General features: G+C 35.9%; 1 protein-coding gene across 1 annotated transcript; it reads left to right on the top strand.

Moving 5' to 3' along the window:
• The first annotated feature begins 17907 nt into the window (after positions 1–17907).
• Positions 17908–21035, top strand: LOC131438380 (protein artichoke-like). Its single transcript, XM_058608378.1, has 2 exons — positions 17908–17956; positions 18013–21035. Exons 1-2 carry the CDS (start codon positions 17940–17942, stop codon positions 20939–20941), a joined length of 2946 nt encoding a protein of 981 aa, XP_058464361.1. The 5' UTR covers positions 17908–17939; the 3' UTR covers positions 20942–21035.
• The last annotated feature ends 220 nt before the right edge of the window (positions 21036–21255 follow it).

Below are 21255 nucleotides of genomic sequence, written 5' to 3'. Positions count from 1 at the left end.
CAGGAAATTTTTTAACAGTCTGTTTCATAAGAGCGTGGCCACGACTGCTCGTGATCGGTAAAGTGGAATGGTGTGATTTTTTTAACACAATGGGCAGTAGTGTCCTTCATGCAATGCAAGAATAAATCAGCTGACTATTGTTCACAATTTGATCTCAGCATTTTTCCAAAATGAGTACCGCGTACGCTTCGCGCTTTGAAGTAGTTTTTTTGTAGTCGCACCCGAAGGTTCCCAAAATGATCCAAGGTGCCGCGGTGCAATACATGCAAAAATCAAAACAGTTTGTGAGTAAGTGGGTGAATCGTTTTAAAGAGGTGAAAAATATTGATGACCGCACCTTGAATTATTTTGGGACCCTTCGGGTGCGAGTACAAAAAAACTACTTCGAAACGCGAAGCGTACGCGGTACTCATTTTGGAAAAATGCTAAGATCAAATTGTAAACATTAGTCAGCTGGTTTATCCTCGCATTGCATGAAGGACACTACTGCCCCTCACACAATTCCACTTTACCGATCTCGAGTAGTCGTGATCACGCTCTTATGTAACAAACTGTAAGAATATTAAAAATTCCCTCATTACCAGGAGCCTTCATGTTTTTAGGTTTCTTAATGATTGAATTAATTCCATTCATCCAAATTTGTCTTGATAATGTTATAACAATACTTGAGTTGAAATACGACCATATTTAAAAGAGACTTCGTTTTCGATAGGACTAACAACGCTCAAATTGAAATTGTGTTCACTCTCGAACTACTGAGCGAGATTTTGAGCTTTTTCGTCGTTTGTTTTGTATTTGATTTCCTTCCTTGAGATCAGGAATTAGTTTCCGTTGTTTGTTTGGAAGTTTTAATTAGTTCAACTTCTTTAGCTAAATATTTATTCCGTAAATGAGTACCCCTTTGTTCAATTTCCTTTTGTAAATCCTTCGCCAAGGACTTTATAGTAGGGTCACGAGAACGTTGATATTGTCGACGAACATTCTTCAAACGAATGAGCAGCTGAAGATTGTCATCGATGACAGGAGAATTGAATTTAGTTTAAGCTTTGGGAACTGAAAGATTCCTAGCTTCAATTATGTAACTAATCAACTAATTTATTGCTGTATTGATGTCAGCCGAGTTTCCCGTTTCATGATTCACATTATTTTGCATGTGTGATCTATATTCGAACCAATGAACTTTATGATAATTGAACATGGACCTAATTGGATTAATTATTGATTCATTTGAAATTAACTGGAAGATGATCTGAGTTCAAAGTCTGAACTAGTAATCAGTTCGCTACAAATGTGGATTTGATCTGTTAGAACCAGATCAATTGTAAATAAGTTTTTTACAACAGAGCTACACGTTGGACTATTTGAAAATGGAACTGGAAAAAACCAGTAGAAAGTTTATTATGATTTTTTTTCTCATTTTGGTTATTATGCTTAAAATTCCCCTAAAAATGTTTTGCATTTCGGTCCCTGATCATAAAAAAATTAAATTGATATATTGCGAGTTTTCTAAAATCACCCTTGAAAATATTTATTTGTAGGCAAAATTCGATGTTTGTTTTTTCCGTTGGACAAAAATGTCAACTCAACAATAATGTGGTTCACTTTTCAATTTAACATTTGGTTAAGGAAATGTATGAATTTTGTGAATTTTTGGAAAATTACAAAATTCACCTTTATTCAACTTTAAAGATCGAGCAATTGAATTTAAAATAATTATTTAACATAATTGTTGAATTTTGACTCCTTTATAATATTATTTGTAAATTGCCATCCAACTTGAAATGCTTCAAAAAGAGAAGAAGACGAATTAATTTGAATGATTCATTTGATACAGTTGTTCCTGCAGAAACTTCGTTAAAAGAAGCAAAATGCATCGAAAGATTTGTTCTAAGAAATCATCCGCCTGTCATGCTAACATAACTGACATCAGATGAAGAAGATAACGTAACAGATTTATCTGTAAATTGATTGAAAATTACTTTTGCGAGCGGTTAGTGGAATGAACTAAATCAATACAAAAAGAAAAATTATTCCATTCAAAAACAAAAATTATTTCCATTTAATAGATGTATATTAGATATATTTAATGGGAAAACAGAAACGAAAAAAAAACTTTAAGAAATATCATGGGGCTGTTGAACCTGTAAATTACACCGTGAGATAGAGGTATTGAGAGTTACGTAATGGTCAAAACTCCACTGCCAATAAAGCACGCAGTGACAGGCCCTACGAAGTAGAATAGAGTCAAAACCACATAAAATGGATCATAAAACAGGAGTAGTATGACAATGACAATGATACATTGTCATTGATACAATACATAAAACCTGTTTTAATCCACCTAGTGGTTTAATGATGCCTTTCTCATGTACATATAATATTGTGGTATTCTATTCAAAATTTTTCGCTTCGATTTTTGAAAGAAACCAAGAGATTGTTTTTTTGTTTCGCCGATTTAAGTGACGGTGTACAATATTGAACACACTTTACCCTATAACTCTGGAACCGGAAGTCGGATCCGATTGAATTTAGGAATTCCGTATGAGACCACGGGACCATTCATTTGAATCTAAGTTTGTCAAATTCGGTTCAGCCATCTCCGAGAAAACCTAGTGAGATTATTTGACACACACACACTCACACACACTCACACACACTCACACACACACACATACACACACACATACACACACGCACACACACACATACACACATAAAGACATTGCTCAGCTCGTTGAACTGAGTCGAATGGTATATGACACTTTCATTTTCACTAGTCGGTTTTTCAAGTGGTTGCATAACCTTTCTATATGAGAAAGGCAAAAACATAAAATAGTTGTTTAGTAAGTTTAAAGCTATATACGTTACAAAGTTTTTTGAAGTCTATCTGAGCCAACGCCTGAGTAGAGGTACTATGGATTTTTTTTTGTTCCTTCGGGTTACAAATCTGCAGTTCCTTTGGGCTAGAAAAACTTTCTATGTGCGGGGTTGGGAATCGAACCCAGGCGGGTTACGGGAAAGGCATCGACTTACCCATCACGGTATATCCGCCCTCAATATGGAAAAATGTTCCATTTGACAAATTGTTTCACTCGATATTATCGTGAGATGGCAAGCGTTACGCTAAAAAAGCTTGAAAACGTTGCATACGTTACAAATCATGAATTATTTTGTAGAAATTATGAATGTTAAAACCACCATAAGGTTTAAATTCTTGCATTAAACGAGTTACGACTGTTATATACGTCGCTCTTTTGTAAGTTAAAGGTGTTACGAAACATTACATGCGTTTTTTTAAAGTTAAAGGCGTTACTAAGCGTAACATTCGTTACAATTTTATAGGTTATAGACGTTATGAATTACATGCGTTACTTTTTTGTGAGTCATAGGCGTTACGAAGCGTTACAGGCGTTACTTTTTAGTAAGTTAAAGGTGTTACGAAGCGTTACAGGCGTTACTTTTTTTAAAGTCATAGGCGTTACGAAGCTTTACATGCGTTACTTTTTTAGAATGAAAGGTGTTACGACGCGTTACATTCGCTACAATTTGGTAGGTTATAGATGTTATGAATTACATGCGTTACTTTTTTGTGAGTAATAGTCGTTACAAAGCGTTACTTCTTAGTAAATTATAGGCGTAACGGAGCGTTATGAAGAGTTACTTTTTGGTAATTTATAAGTGTTTCGGAACATTACGTGCGTTACTTTTTGTAAGTAAGGCATTATGATGCGTTGCATGCATTGCTTTTTAGTGAGTTATAGGCGTTACAAAGCATTACACGCGTTACTTTTTTGTGAGTCATGGATGTTACGAAGTGTAACATTTTAGTCAGTTATAGGCGTTTATAGTTGCTACAGGCGTTACTCATTTGTAAGCTACAAGCGTTACATGCGCTAGTTTTTGTGAGCTATAGGCGTTACATGCATTTTTTGTGAGTCATAAGCGTTACGAAGAGTAACATACGTTACTTTTTATTAAGTTATGAACGGTATGATGCATTACACGTGTTACTTTTTTGTGAATCATAGGCGTTACAAAGCGTTATATGCGTTACTTTTTAGTATGTTACAGTCATTATGGAGCGTTACGAAACGTTACTTTTTGGTAAGTTATAGGTGCTACAAAGCGTTACATGCGTTACTTTTTTGTGAGTTTTGGGCGTTACGAAGCGTTGCATGCGTTACTTTTTGTAAGTTTAAGGCGTTACGAAGTGTTATATGCGTTACTTTTTCGTGAGTTACAGGCATTACGAAGCGTTACATGCGTTAGTTTTTTGTGAGTCATAGGCGTTACGCAGCGTTACATGCGTTACTTTTTAGTAAGGAATAGACGGTACAATGCGTTACTTTTTTGTGAATCATAGGCGTTACGAAGCATTACATGCGATACTTTTTAATAAGCTATAGGCGTTACGAAGCGTTATGAAACGTTAACTTTTGGTAATTTATAGGCGTTACGAAACGTTACATGCGTTACTAGTGGTGCAATGATGCCTATTCCATTAGCGTCAATATGCAATATTGATGAAAATTATATTTTAGAATATTTGACCGCTAGTTCCGGTAATTCCGGAAAAGAAGTCCGGAACGGATATAGCTTGTATAAATTTATATGGCATCAACTAACAAAATCTACATATTGGGACAGTTCTAAAAACTTGTTACGATTTCAATATTTCGTTTTCAATGTGACAAGTGTGAAATGCTTAGCATCTTTAACGCACGTCGCCTTATGCTACCTATGCTACCCAAAGTCGAATCCGATTAAAATTTATCAGTCACGTACTAGATGTACTCCTGATTGATTTCCTAAATTTTTTAAATTAAAACTCATTAAGGGGATCGATAAAGTTTTCTCATCCGAAATATTTTCCATTGTTACCTGCACAATTTTACTAATAGAATTCATTACCACTGGTGCTTAACCACTGAGTGAATAACCAAATTTTCGTAAGAATCGAAGCGATGGTCAGAGAAAGTGCGTGGTCCAACAAGGAAAAGAGATGATAGTCGGCAAGGGCAAGTTCTGGTGAGTAAGCTTTCGTTGCTTTTGCGTGTCGTCTTCATCGAACAACTATCGCTTGTAGCTGTCTTTTGAAACCACATTTCACAAGTTCGAAGTGTTAAAGCACAATCGCCCTAAACTTCTACAAGCAAACGGTGGCTTCAAATTTGATTTGTACGCCAACATCTTTCATGTTCGATAGAAGCTAATTGATAGAACCATCTAGAAAAAAACGTCAACGCAGTTCCGAGGATCAATACAACGAAATTAAATGACACCTATGTTTCACCAACAACGACCCAAAATATAGAATACCATATATCGGAAGAAACCGGAAACAAAGGAAGAGAATTTTCGAGTTTCATGAAGTAACCAATTTAGGCGAATAACGAGGATGGGAAAATATTTGGATTAAAAATGATTATACCTTTAACTACACTCTTGGACAAAATGAAATTGATCAAGCTAATTAAATTATTACGCTTGGCGTAAATGAAAATGAACAAATGACAAAATTAAATTAATCAAACTAATTAAATTATTACGCTTGGCGTAAATTCAAACATGCCGTAATTTTAAGGCTAACCATTTAAGGCTTTTTTGAAAGCCAATATTAGATTCGATTTTGGGTATATAATCGTAAAAGTGACAAAACCTACAAACCGCACTCTTCACTGCTTGTCAATTATCTCGGATATGGCTCTGCGCAAACTAATTTAAATTTTACTATGAGGTCATTGATCAAGATGGGAATGGCTTTGACGAACATTTCGGGTTTAGGAGATGTAATCTTATTACCATCGTAACCGACAAATCACTTTTTTCGATTATGTCTGAACCCACTCCGATAATCTGAGACGCGTTTGAAAGCTACTTGTGTGACATTTTATATGTTTCCAAGGCTCATGGCGAACACATTCGAGTCCGAAGATATCGCCCTTTTTTTTATCCGCATTCTATTTTCTCAGAGGCCAACGATCAAGTTCAAGGTTGCTGATACTTCACGATACTACCCATATCAATCTGGACGGACCCAATATTTGAATCAAAAGTCAACAAATGCTGTAATGACACTTTCTAAATGGCAAAATAAAGACATTATTACACCACTAGATAAATTAAGCAGATTTTTATTCTTTTTCAAGGTAATCCACGAAAAGCATCCCATTACAGTTCCAGAAAATCGGCTCCATAGCTTTCGCGACCCATCGAGCCTTTTTAGAGCGTTTTGGAATACTTCTGTCAAGCTCTGTTCATTGCCCATTCCATTCTCTTAATGTAATATTGAAGCTTCATGAACTGATAACTAACAAACAGACCTAACAACCTTCCGAAGTGGACTCGCGTAAGATTTGTTGGTCTGGAGTCAGCATGCGCGGCACCAAGCGGCAGGAAACATTTTTTATCTGCAGTATATCGCCGGGAACATAACATGTATACTCTAATCTTTGTGGCATCGTTTGCTCACAGTTTTTTTTACATTTTTCTGTGTAACCGCATCTTCAATAACTTTATCGAAGTTTTGAGGGTAATATGAAGAAATCTTTTCTTTAGTTTTCTTCGTTGATTTACTTCTCCAAAATAATGTCATAACCAGTGCTGGGAAAATCCTGATCAGAGAAAGTGCATTTCATTATCACTCGTGAAAATATCAGTTCAAGAGATTTTCTGAAAAGGAAAGTAAGTGACTGAAAAAAAATCACTTCCGAAATATTCATTCATGAAACAAGCGTACACAAAACTCTGAACCTCGAAGTTCACAAGTGATTTTTTGTGTAAGCAAAACTTGATGACGAATTTTAACCCGCAGAAATATCGCTAAAGAGATAATCGAAACGAAGAAAATTCTCCGATGATGTTTCGATGATGAATTTCCACTACGCTTCAGTTCGTGATTCGGAGTGATTTCGTGCAACTATTTAGATTAAATATAATAAAACGCTAATTAGCATGAGTTTAAGGAGTAACAGCGGCGCAGCATTTTGCATGTCTCGAACACACAGCAGGCACAGCGTTTCAATGGCACGTTTGAATTGCCGAAGCGATAGCCTGCTCTCCTGTTACTTCTGCGTGTGATATTCAATTATTTTCTAATCAGCTGCAAAACATAACACATGGATCAATAAGTCCCGAGACTAACAATGGAAACAACATTTTTTTGTCAAAAAAAATTTTTTTATTCATGAACATAATCACCTGATAAAATGGTTCCGTTTTTCCAATTTTTTTTTTATTTACGAAACTCGTTTTTTTCCCTTTTTTAAACAAACTTCAAAACGACTTTACTACAACCTCGATAACTCAGCTGTTTCTGGTCGGATCGACTTAAAATTGTGACTTGTTTCAAGCAAAGGTTAGTACTCTAGAAAGACGTGGTTACTGGTTTACTATGAGCGCCATCTCTGCTTTAGTCTCGGGACTTATTGTTCCATGTGTTACTTTATTTTTTTATTAATGTTTTTATTCTCATTACATCACTTATTAATCACATCACTTGCTGCTTTTTTAATGATATTACTCCACCACCGTAGTGATTGCTGAATAAATTTCGAACACATCACCACTATTGATCCACTTATAAACAGAGCATTGAATTTCAAAAGCTAAAAATTTAGCATTTTTTTCATTTCAAACAACTCAGGCGCACTGAACATTTTCAGGAATTTATTCATCATGAATTCTGCATAGGGTTGAGTTATAACGGCAATGAAATTTCATTTTACAAAAATCTTCTGTTCAGCTCTATTTAATGTGCGAACTTTTTTTCTAAAATATCATCGGAGAGAATGTTCGCTAGTGAACTTTTGAAAACTGATTTTTGCCATATGAGATCAGCTTCAGTGAGAATAGCGTTTGCAAAAAATCAGTAGTGTACTTATCTTCAGTGAGTTTTTTGCTTGATGATTTTTTGTCTAAAATCACTTGTTAAAAATTTCAGTCGCGATGCTAGAAATTTTGATTTATTATCAACACTGGTCACAACTAAACAAATGGCAGTAACGCGCTAAAATTTGTCATGTCCACCGGAATGGGAATGTAACATAGGATAATAAGTCATTTTTACGGTCAAGAAAATTACTGTTCACCTCACCTAGTTAATCCCGAGCTACTCAAAAAAAAATATGAACAATAAATAGTGAAAAAAATTCCAAAACCATGAATTCAAATTGTGAATCACCATTGATTGACATACACTAGCTTCTTTTTATTAGTATTAGCGAATAACGGTTTAATAATCTTCGTCACGTTGGCTTTTCCTAAGAACTCCAAACATGTAGTAAACGAACATGTTTCGACTAACTGAGCGACCACCACTCTGAAAAACATATCATTTGACCATCGAATGTGGCAGCAGCACCGGCAAAACTGTAACTATAAAGGAAAAGGAAAACTTTTGCCTTAAGGCGGCATCACGATAGAATTTTTGTGTAAATCCATTCGCCCAGGGCAAAGTCATCTTCTACCGAATCCCGAACTCTCTTTTCGGTTCTGGCTAATTCCTGGTGGCGTTTCTCTATTTAACAAGATGAAGTAATAATTATTTCTTTTATTTTTTGCTTTTGATGTATCGGTTTCCTTGTGCAGTTTCGTTTTTCGGCAGAACCGGGCTAGCTCCATTTTATGACACTGCGAAACTCGCTGGGTAACAGAAATGATTAATGCCTTTTATAAGTACAGAAAGTTTCCTCGGGGCATGCTTTCGTATGTAGCTTGCGGTTTCAGTTCTTGAACTTGAAACTACTCACTGTTTTACGATCAACCAAAAAAAAAGTCATTCTAAAAAGTAATAAAACCCACTGCGCATTGCTACTGGGGTAGGTGCGCATCTTCTTGAGAAACCTGTTTTTCACGAATAAATGGCTTCGGCCCCCGCGAGTAACAACAACCGCAAGCGCGTGCTTTGTTTGCGTGCTCCGAGGAAGTTCGAAGTAAACTTCAACTCAGATAACCTTGATTCCACATTCACCATTACGAACCATCGCGCCCGTTCGAAACGCCGATTGAAGTCGGTTTCTTCTTGGCCGGACGGAATCTTGGCGAGAGATCTTCGACGAAATGAAGCAGCATGAATGAACCCGGAAGGTATAATAACAATGTTTCATCTGCGGTCCGAGATCAAGAAACCTAGTCTCGATATTTTTTGCTGCTTCTGGTAGACAAATCTCGAAATGAATCGAAAAAAGAAAACCGAGATACTGTCTACATGTGGATTAGCCTTGAATCAATAACAACTGTAACGAAACAGTAGTGGATCCCGCATCAAACAAATGAAAAAGAAATCACTTTCGGCGATATTGACCCTTCGGAAATAATATCGGCTGATCGAAATGCCAGTGGAGAGACGAGAGAAGAAACCGAGAGGTGCTCTAATTTGATTAATATTATAAGATAAAAGCGCGGCCTGCCAGACGCGTTTTTTATCGTATCCTATTCCGACTAGTCGCATCAGCTTTGAACTGAGTTTGCGTGTCCGACAGTGCGTCTCCATTGGAGTTCTTCCTCTAGGAACGCCTCCCGAAATTAAACTATGTTTCTCTTTTGCTGATCCCGATACAGTCACACCGATCAACGAATTCGGATAGTCTCGCTGTGGTGATCCAGACGCAATCGGAGTGGTTTACATTAACAAACATTGCTTTGGAGGTCTTTCCGAGGTCACTGTATTTCGTACCCGGGGTGGTCCACGGCAGTGCAGTTTTCCATTGGAGCTGATAGCCGATACGAGGTACGCAGGTTTAATATTCATAGTCGAAAGAAGAATGCCAGCGATCAGATCATACAAATTCGCACGACGATGGATAGATCACTTGCCGACTAATAATTGGCTTCAAGATAACGTGTACATACCAAAAAATGATCACACTGAATTCTGATAATTTTAGCTTGATTAACTTATTCAGTATTCGATTTATTAATTTTTAGTTGGTATGACGTAAAGCCGTAGACCATGTTCGATGTACGTGCTACTGCGTCTGACTGGCGTTTTAGAGTGACTAAAACAAGATTCAGAGTGGCGAAATGGTAGCGCGTATGCACGGAATGCAAAAGAACGCAGGTTCGAGTCCTGTCTCTGAACGTATCTTTTTCCAATAAATCATCTTTTCTGTTAGGTTTTCATTCATTTGGCTTCGCCAATATATGTTGTGTCATTGCAAAAAAAAACTTATTCAGTATTATTTGTTACGACTTACAGTCGTTATCAACTTGTACGATGTTCCAGAAATTTCACTTTCAAATGCATCCACACGCGTTCTGGGATGCAAAACTATGTCGATATTCACTTCCCTTAAAAATCATAAGATATGGAATGAATGTTTCTCGCGATTTAAACAAAATAACGTACGTCCTAGTTGAACATAAACTATAGACTACTAACACATGGGCTGAAAATCCCGGGCCTAACACATAGATGGCGCTAGTTTTATTGCAGTCACCTCTGTTTTCAGTTAATACTAATCTTTAAAAGACAGATGTTGAAATTTCATGATATTCTATTCATTAGTTTGTGAGTTATTGTGCTAAGAGTAACCCTACTATTGTTATTTTCAGAACAATGGATCAAAAACAATGAATCGTGTTTTAATTTTACACTAAATCTTGATGGAAAAAATACCGTCCAAGCAAAGCAATGGCTTGAAAAGTGTTATGGAGACTCCGCTCCATCAGAAACAACAATAAAACTTTGATTTGCTGGTTTCAAACGTGGTCGCAGAGACACCGATGATGCAGAGCGCAGTGGACGTCCAAATGAGGCACCAGAATGATCGAAAAGTGAAGTTTCGTGAATTAACTGACATCGTAAAGATATCAAAAGAACATGTTGGCTTTATATTGCATGAGCATTTCACTATGAGGAAGCTCTGTTCCAAGTGGTTTTGCTCATTGTGCCGCGTTTGCTCATTGTTGACCGAAAACGAGAACGTGTTGATGATTCTGAGCAGTGTTTGGCCATGTTTAAACGTAACAAACCGAAATTTTTGCGTCGATATGTGACAATGAATGAAACATGGTTTCATCACTTCAATCCGGAATCAAAACTATCGTCATCTGTGTGGAAAAAATGCGCACGAATGAAGAATCGTTCCACCAAAGTAGTATTGCAGTGTTAGAGCGGCGCCGGAATGATTCCGTTGCTCTTGATGGAGATTACGTAATTTTGAACCAAAAAAATCGTGTTCTATTTATTGGGCCTGAGACTTTTCAGCCCATGTGTTACGATTGATTTTAAATTAAAAAAAAATTTCTTAATCCACTTAGTGGTGTGATAACGCCTTTCTCTTTCAACGAAACAGTCTCATGAACATTTTTTTTTATTTAATTATTTCTGTCCCAAATTTGGGCTAATTTTAGATATCAATTAATTATAGTATAATTGATTCAAGTAGTTCACAAAAGCTTGCTTCAGCGTTTATGTCACATATTGCGTTGCCTTTTAGTAAGAGAAGAAAGATGCTAATCTAAGAAACCCTTCTCAATCCACTTAGTGGAATTTTCATAGATCTAATTTTCAAGATTTTTTTCCCACAGGGGGTACATGAAATTTCTGAAATCGAAGAAAAAAATTTATGCCAAAAGTCTTAGAACTGCATAAAACATCGAGAGTTAGTGTCATCTCAAAAAAAAAAAATTCGAAGAAATCGGTTTTCTGGGACTTGTTTTTAGTACCAGAGAGTCGATTTTTTCAAAAAAAAATTTTTTTTGGGATGCACTAAATCACAACGATTTACCCATATCGGATTAACTTCAAATTTTGCATGAGGACTTTTTTCGAAGTCTTAAACTTTTGAGCACTACTGCTTTACGAAAAAAAACAAGTCGTATTGTCGGTTAGGTCACTTCATCATATCCCGTAACCACAAGTCACAGCTATTTGATATTTGAACTTTGCCAATGACCCAATAGTAGATTTCAAACGAGCATAAGTTTGTTAAATTCGGTTCAACCATCTCTGAGGAAATTGAGCGCGTATAAATATCTTCGAAAAATGCACACACGCACAAAAAAACATTTTCCACAAAACACACAAACATTTTCCGATTTCGTTGAGCTGAGTCGATTGGTATATAACACTATGGGTCTCCGAAGCTCCATGCGATAGTCATTTTTTCTGTAATTTTAATACCTTTCTATGGAGAAAGACGAAACGGTGTTTAAACCATTTTGATTTCTTTTTATATTACACTCGAAATACCAAATTCGAATTCACTTGTTTGAACGGTAACTTCGAGCTGTCATAACTCAGTTGTTTCTCAACAAAATTCAAAACATTTTACATCCTCGAATTTTGTGTAGTTCGTAAATTGATTCAAAAATTTTGTAGCTGACGATTGGTTATCAAAAACGAATGAAAATTTGAATTATCCTTTTCCTGTTTTTTTTTCACACGCAAAATATGTCCTATCTGCTTATCTATTTTCATTTCTTTGGCATCAGCAACACGAACTTCAACTTGACGGAGTCATAACTTTGTTGTTAGTGAACCGCTTTTCGAAATTTGATCACCATTGGAAAAGTACTATTTCTAGAAACAAAATGCACTGAAACAAACGAAAAATATGGTTGTCTATCCAAATTTATAATGAAAAGTGTAGATAGTTAACCTCAGAAAAGATGAAACTTTTCACAATGATCGTAAATATCTCGAAACTCAAAGAGATGACATATATATTTTTAAACACCATTCGATTGCTGGTGATACCAGCTACAAATTTTGTTTAACTAACACTTTTGCACTATCAAAAGAAAACTTTTAAAAAAATCAGCGAATTTATACAATTATATAAATATTTCATTTTTTTCACATATTTGTACGTAAATTAAAAATTTGAAGCGATGACATATGAATTCTTCTGCTAAAAATTATTGGTATCATTAGAAGAAAAATTATGTCAAAAAAAAATTATCCATTCGAAGAATCTCAGGAAATTTAGTACAAATACAAAGAATTTCTTTCATTGAATGTATTTTTACAAACAAAATAAAGTGAAGACTTTTAAAATTTTACATAGTATTTTTACCTATATGAGTTAGATATATGAGAAATAAAGGATATATAATCACTGTGAAAATCGATTTTTGAGCGGAGGCTCGAAAGGGCCGAGTTTCATTTGTCATTCGAGATCAAAAAAAAGTTTGCGTGTGTGTATGTCTATGTGTATGTCATAAATAATGGGCCGTATGAATAAAACGTAGCATGCTTGAATTTCGGTAGTAAATGCTACGTGAGGATCACGTTCCTGTCAAAACATGCTACAAACTGTAGTATTTACTACAAGCTTTCGGTAGGTAGCTCTAGAGGTTGCTACTCGAGTGTTTGTTGATAAAGTGAAGTACAGAAATTAAAAAGTGGCATTTTTACAGATGTAAGTACGTTTCTCGTTTTGTGCATGCCTATACCAGCTTTAACGGCTCTGTGTCGATACGGTATGCAGTAAATGCTTAAATTCGGAAGTAGCATTAACTACATGTTCGAACTTGTTTTTTATTCATACCAAACCGCGTTATACTCTGTGGACTTTGTTTTTGAGAAGATACTACAAACAACAGACTTTACTACATTTTATTCATACAGCCCAATGTCTCTTAATTTCTCAGAGATGGCTAAACCGATTTGGTCAAACTTTGGACTGAAATGAAAGGTTTTATGGTGCCATAGACTACTATTGTATTTTATCCCGATTCGACTTCTGGTTTTGGTAATTCAGGGTGATATGCACCAAATAAATGGAAAAAAATCACTTATTTTTCTCAGAGCTGGTTTAACCGATTCACCGACAAACTTAGATTCAAACGAAAAGATTTATGGTACCATACCTTACTTTTAAATCCTTATCCTTATCCGACTTTCGGTTCCGGAATTACAAGGAAATATGTGCAAATCTATGAAATCCCCGAAAAATTGATCCAGATCCTACTTACAACACGGTAAGTGAAAATTTTTCAATTCAATGAGCATTTATTCACAAGGGATGGCGAAACGAGATGCAATTTTTTATAAAACTTACTAGGAAATTTATCTAGTAGACAGTTGTTAGTTGGTAGATATATGAACCTATTTATGAACTAGTCCCCGGTGTCCGGTTCCGAAAGCACCGACAGTAGCTAAGAAAAGCTTCAAAAACGGAACTCAATTGGATTTCCCAGCAGTGGTTAAACCGATTTTTACCAGTTTTGATTCAAATTAAAGCTCTTATTGTCTTAAACGATACTGCGCAGTTTCATCAAAATTCGACTTCCGGTTCTGAAATTATAGGGCGATGAGTGTCAAAACCGTCATACAAAATGACGATATAAAAAATCGGTACGCATCGATGCGTGCTGATACGGAAGGAGAAAAAATCACCGCCTTTGCCGCGTTCGCATCGTGCTTTGTTCAATTTCTTATAGCGTGCAGCGTTGCTACATTAAAATCTTTATTTTACAGGAGGAAAATCTGTAAATCTGTAAATCTGTAACGGGAAATAAAAGTCCTGTATTGAAAATCTGTATATGAAAATGAAAGAAATTAAAGTGCAAAGAAATGATTAAATTATTAAATCGAATCTGAAAATGACTACTACTACTAATTGGCAATCATTCCTTTTTACTATCTTACATTATGACCAAGCTCATCATATTTCTATCTTATTAGAAGAAGTTTTAAAAAACATAAAGAATTACGCTACAATAATTGCAAGATAAATTAATATAGATAAACCGTCATTAGCAGATGGGACTATTTTTTGTGTTTACCATCCTTGATATTCTCTTTCATATAATATGTACCCACTTGTTAACAGTGGCGTACCGAGGAAATATGGCGCCCGGGCAAAATAAGGGACTTGGCGCCATTTGTTTAATGAGGCAAAAAAAAATCGGTTTCATCTCCGGAAAGACGACTGGGTTGAGCAAAAAAAAGAAAAAAAGGTCCCAAGGATTAGTTTGCCGCCCTGTAGAAACGTTACGCCCGTGGCGAGTGCCCCCTTCAGGACCCACCCCCTCCCCCCTCTGGATACGCCACTGCTTGATAGTATTATCACAAAATCATAATAACGAGTCTATTCTATAAAAGTATACTTTTTTATTTAATCATATAGTAAGGTTAAGCAATCACTTGAAAAATTGACTAGTCGGAGAGCTCGGAGAGCCATCTGTCCTATACTATTCAACACAGTTCATCGAGCTGAGCAATGTCAGTGTGTATGTATGTGTGTAGGTATGTGTCAAATAATGTCTCTCATTTTTCTCTGAGAATGCTTGACCAATTTTCACAAACTCAGGCTCAAATAGATGGTCTCATAGTCCCACAGGTTGCTATTGAATTTCATCCGGATCCGACTTCCGGTTCCGACACTATAAGGTAAAGTGTGTTTAAAATTGCACATCGTCATTGAACCCTTTCACGACCATAAGATGTCTAGGACGAAATATGTCAGTACAACACAATATTTTAGCTATTGTGGTTGTAAAGTAAGAGAATATCACCAGAAAAACACAGAAGGTTGCATAAGTTTCCTATGAATTCATGGGAAATATTTTTCCCTATGATCCTCAGAAATAAATAAACGTCGAGTTGGGTTTATTATATCGTAATTTAATTTGTTGCTTTAATTGCTTTAATTATAAGAATAGTAAAATAAATAGTTAGTTATGGTATTCTACGAAACGATTTTGTGTACTTGTTTAGCACAAGTGTACGTTGCACATAACACATTTATTATGTGTTCTATTTACGTCTGTACGTCGTTTTGCACAAACTTCTTTTTTTAATCGTTCAGAAAGCCTTGAAAATAAGTTTTTTTTAAACATTCAGTAAAAAAACATCGATTTTATAATAATTGAAGAACAGATAACGATTTAGGCTCAAAAAAAAGGTCCAATAGTCTCATGGGCTGCAGTTGAATTTCATCCGGGTCCGACTTTCAGTTTCGGAACTATAGAGTATTGTATGTTTGATATTTCAAACCGTCATTTAGTGTCACGGGACAAAATAAAGAAAAAAAATTATTAACTTGACAAAACTTTTTACAAATTAAAAAGGTTACGTTAGTTTATAACCAATAAAAGTTTCTAATTATATCAAAGTTTGAAAATATAAATATTATAAGAAAAGCATCATTGCACCACTAGGTGTATTAAAAAAGGTTTTATGTACATTCAAATGATGTAGCAATGCTGTGCAGTTGTCTTTCTCTATAGAAAGGTTTTAGAATTGCTGGAAAAAGCGACTATCGAACTGAGCATCGGACAGTTACACCATTCGACTCAGTTCGACGAGATCGGAAAATGTCTATGTGTGTAGGTGTGTGCACTTTTCGAAGATATATTTATCGCTCAATTTTCTCAGATAGCTGAACTGATTTTAACAAACTTACGCTGTTTTTTTACCGCGCAATTTTCTCGGAGATGGCTAAACCGATTTTGACAAATTTAGACTCGTTTGAAAGCTACTGTTGAGATATTGATAATTATCGAAGATCAAATGACTGAGACTTCTGGTTCCAAAGATATGATGATAGAAGTGACGTAACCGACAAAACACGTTGTTTTTTACAGCTCTAATATATAAGGCTGCCAATATGTTGGGATCATCTCTAATTTTGTAAAGCGCTTGTGTTCAAAAGTTTAAACACCTCGAAAAAAGTCCCCATGCAAAATTTAAGATATATCGAATATGGGCAGCACCCGACGGTTAAGGTTTGAAAATTTTCGATCTTGTAAAATCGCCATAAAGGGGAGTACATGTTAAATCTAAATTTTTTTGATTCCAAAAGTGTTAAAATGGCATGAAACCTCGAGGTTTGGAGTCATCACGAAAAAAAAAATATTTTTTTTTAAATCGACTTTCTGGGACTTGGAATTTGACTTTGAGAATTTTTCTATTTCCCAGAAAGTCGATTTTTTCAACAAATATACAACGCAAATATCAAGCGCTTGGATTGTAAAATGATACCGAGTATGTGACATGAACGCTAAAGCATGCCTCGAATCAATCTGAATTAATCGGTGTCAAAAATGAGGCCAAATTTGTGTCCGAAATTATTTAATAAAATGATTGAAAATATTTTCCAGAGACTGTTTTGAAGAAAGAGAAAGGCAGCATTACACCACTAGGTGGATAAAGTTTTTTCTCATGATGGTCGATGGAAATTACACCAAGTGCATCCTAAAATACTGAAGCAAAATCCGTCTCAGCTGACTGTTGTTCCTTTGGACGCCTCGGGCTTGGATCACCAGCTGCATTGCACTCAGATGATAATTGTTTTGATTCCGGAGTGAAGTGATGGATCCATGTTTCATCCATAATCACATATCTACAAGAAAATCTAATTTAATACTAGTAAACATGGCCAAACACTGCTCCGATTAATCAACACGTTATAATTTTGATCAACTGTGGGTAAACGAAGCACTCTCTTTGAAAAGAGTTTTCTCTTAATCAAATGTTCATGCATAATTGCAAGGACACTGGCTTCTAATAGTTTAACGAACTCAGCCAACTCACGCCATTTCAATTTATGATTATATATAACCAATTTGTGGACTTTCTTGATATATTCTGCAGCAACCGCCTCAATTGAGCGACCAGAACGTTCACAATCACCTGCAAAAATTCATAATTTTTTTCCATGAAAAAAAACAATTTCTATTGACGCAATAGAAATGTGCACTGAAAAACAAAATTTTTATTGGTCACTCAACCGCTTTAGGCACACCATAATTCGTAATGTGCAACACAACCATTTGAAACAGCAGGAAAAATATTGAAATTATTTTTCTGCGTGTAGCGATATACCACAAATAATCACAATTCCACGCACAGTACTATCAAGCAGTTTGTAAACAACTGTCAAAACAATGCATTACTGTATCACCAGAACATAATAACTGGACGCATCGCTTCCGCAGATAAGCATTCGTAAATCAAAGTTGAATAAGGTTGGATCATCATAGAAATGTTGCACTCCTCACAGTAAGTACTCAAAAAATAACTTTTAATCGCTTCTGACAAATTGTGATTAATTTCAGATTGATTATTGCACTACTAATAGCGTTCACAAATCTAGCGCCAGCCGCATCGCATCAATTCATGAAATGTATTACGAATACTGATAATGAGTGCATTTTTCGAGATGTTCACCTAGTGAACAGTGCGAATCACTCTGTTACCCTTGAGCTTCCCAGTCCATCCAACATTTCCGTGATTAAATTCGTCGACTCGTCCATTGATTGGATTTCCTCGGCACTACTAGGTAATATCGGAGTGGTGAAGTCTATCGAGCTGACCGGTGCAGGAGTACTAGCAGTCCAACGAAATGCATTTCTGGGAAAAGATGAGCTTGAGGATTTAAATCTATCGAAGAACTCACTCGTCGTTCTATCCTATGGCATCTTTGACAATACGATCCAACTGAAGCGACTGGACTTATCCGACAATAATATACGAGACCTGTCCGATCATCTACTGGAACATTGCCCGGAACTGACATGGCTAAACCTGAAAGGAAACTCAATCAGTGAAATTTCCCGGAAGTTTCTTTGGATTCCTCGGGAGTTGTCGTTTCTAAGTTTAGCTGATAATAGAATCGAAAAGCTACCGAGTGGCACATTCAGACTTCTGGCAAACTTGACAACACTTGATTTGAGCGACAATTTTCTTCAAGAGCTGATGTATGACACATTTGAAGGACTTCATTCGCTAGAACGGTTGGATGTTTCTAGCAACTTGATTGATAAAGTGAGTGCAGGGATATTCCAGGAGATGCCTTTGGTGACAGTTATTTCGATGGCTTGGAATTTTTTGAACGAGCTGCCACGCGGAATATTCAACAATCTCCATAAGCTAAGTGAGTTGGATTTGCAAGGTAATCGAATAGCGCAACTCGATGAGCATCTGTTTAGAAGTTTATTGAACCTTCAAAGCATATCGCTTGCTAGCAATATAATAACCGATTTTCCAGTCAAACTATTCACTGATCAAATCAATTTGAAAAATATTGATTTGAGCCAAAATAGACTTAGCAGAGTTCCAAAAGAAGTTGTCAGTCGAACGGGTACTGATATTAGGCTGCAAAATAATTTCATTACAGTTGTTAAAGCAAATGACTTTTCAGAAACTTCGGGTACTTCATCAGTTTCCTTATATGGTAACGTAATTGTTGCTCTTGAGGATGAGTCGTTCGACGGGTTAACTAATCTAACTGAGCTGTATTTGGATTACAATGATTTGACTGAAATTCCTATCACCATTTTCAAAAGCAACCCTATCCTGAGTCATATCACTATGTCTCGGAACCATATTTCCACTGTCAGAACTAACACATTCGCAGGGCTATCAAAACTAAATTCTGTGGACTTATCATCAAATGAAATTTCGGATATCGAAGAAGGAGCGTTTTATGGTTCAACAATCACTAGTTTATTTCTCGCAAACAATCAGTTAGAGTGGATTGATGCTAGCACATTTCGAGGACTGAAGTTGCTACACTTGGATTTAGCTGACAATAAACTAAAGCTGATTTCTGGTGCAACTTTCGAAAATCAACCATTGTTAGAAACAATTGCCTTAAATAATAATAACATCGAAGACATATCAGAAGAATCATTTTCAAGTCTATCAAATCTGCTATATCTAGATTTGAGTAATAATGCAATAACCAAACTCTACGACAGCACTTTTTATAGTACAACGATGTTGGAAACAATCAATTTATCCAATAATGTTGTGAACAATTTAAATTTAAAACTTTTCGAAAAAATATTAAGGTTACGTAGTTTTGATTCAAGCAGCAATAGAATCAAATTTTCAGCAGCAAAAGAATTTAGTTTACCGTTGCTTTCTAAACTAGAGACATTGAAATTAAGTTTTGAGTTTTTGAATTCAGAAATCAATCTTCCCGCACTGAAATCATTGCACATCGATTCACTAGAACATAAATCTATCCATGAATCATTATTGGCATTGCTTCCGACGTTGGAAGAATTAAAAATCACAAATTCTTCAATTGAAACCCTCCCGAATCGATTATTGCATCAACTTATTACACTTAGCCAGCTTTCGTTGGTTAATAACTCGTTAACGACAATTCCAGATACATTTTTCGATCACTGCCCAAATCTCAGCATTTTAGATCTGACGGGAAATCATCTAGAAGTTGTAAATCCTAATTGGTTTAAAAATTTAGACAAACTGACAACACTTTCTTTAGCTTACAATCGCATCCATGGGGTACCACATGATGCCTTCCGTGGTTCGAAATCGCTTACATCTCTTTCATTAAAAGGCAACATGATCAAATCTATTGCACCCGAAATTATGCCAAACACTTTAATTTCTTTGGATATTTCCTTAAATCATTTTAGCAAATTACACAACGATTTCTTTCGAACTTTTACTAAACTAGAGGCGGTGGATGTTAGTGAAAATCAGCTTACTGAAATAGTCATCGTTCCCAACATACGCGTAATGTACGCTTCGAATAATCGAATCTCTACAATTCATTACGATCCATTTGGAAAATTTAATATTGATACCCTACATCTCGCCCACAATCGGCTCTCCAACGGTAGCGGTCTTGTGCAGTTAACCAAATTAAATAGCCTGGATTGTTCGAATAACACGGGAATCGACTTGGATTGGCGCCAACTGCACAAACTCAAAAATTTATTGACTCTGAATATTTCGTCAACTGGTCTCCGGCTGCCAACAGATAAAATAACAGCTACAAATCTACTGACACTGGATTTAAGTAATAATCAGTTGAAAGATTTGCCAATCTCTTTCACCAAAGCGATACCAAGAGTTACAGAGTTACATGTACAACAAAATAATGCTTTATCAATTGGTAAATCCAAGCGCGCTTTACAGAATCTGAAAAGTTTACGGTTTATAGAAGTCGGTAAAATTGATCGCAATATGCAATCATATTTCAAATCAATACACGTGGAAGGTGTCTAATTAGTCTGGATAGAGCCCTCACTGCCAACTTTTTTCCGTTAATCGTTAGTATAAAATGTAGTTATGTTTTCAGGTCAAATAAACGTGAATGCTTCCAACGAAACCATAAATGTTTTATTTTCACACACACTTTCAGTTCAACGGAAAAGATTAGTAGGAGAGAGTGGGGAATCGTGAGACAGTGCAATGATTCGTGTACGCGTCAATGGAGACGGATCGAAATAGCTGATATTGTGTCATCTCGGTCATAGCTCATATTTCTAGTAGCAATCATTCAGTGTATCCGTATATAGGGTAAAAGAGGTATTTTGGCT

Source organism: Malaya genurostris, chromosome 3 (assembly GCF_030247185.1).
Source record: "Malaya genurostris strain Urasoe2022 chromosome 3, Malgen_1.1, whole genome shotgun sequence".
Lineage (NCBI taxonomy): Eukaryota > Metazoa > Arthropoda > Insecta > Diptera > Culicidae > Malaya > Malaya genurostris.
The sequence above is the reverse complement of the archived record's forward strand: the minus strand, read 5'-3'. Positions and strand labels throughout refer to the sequence as shown.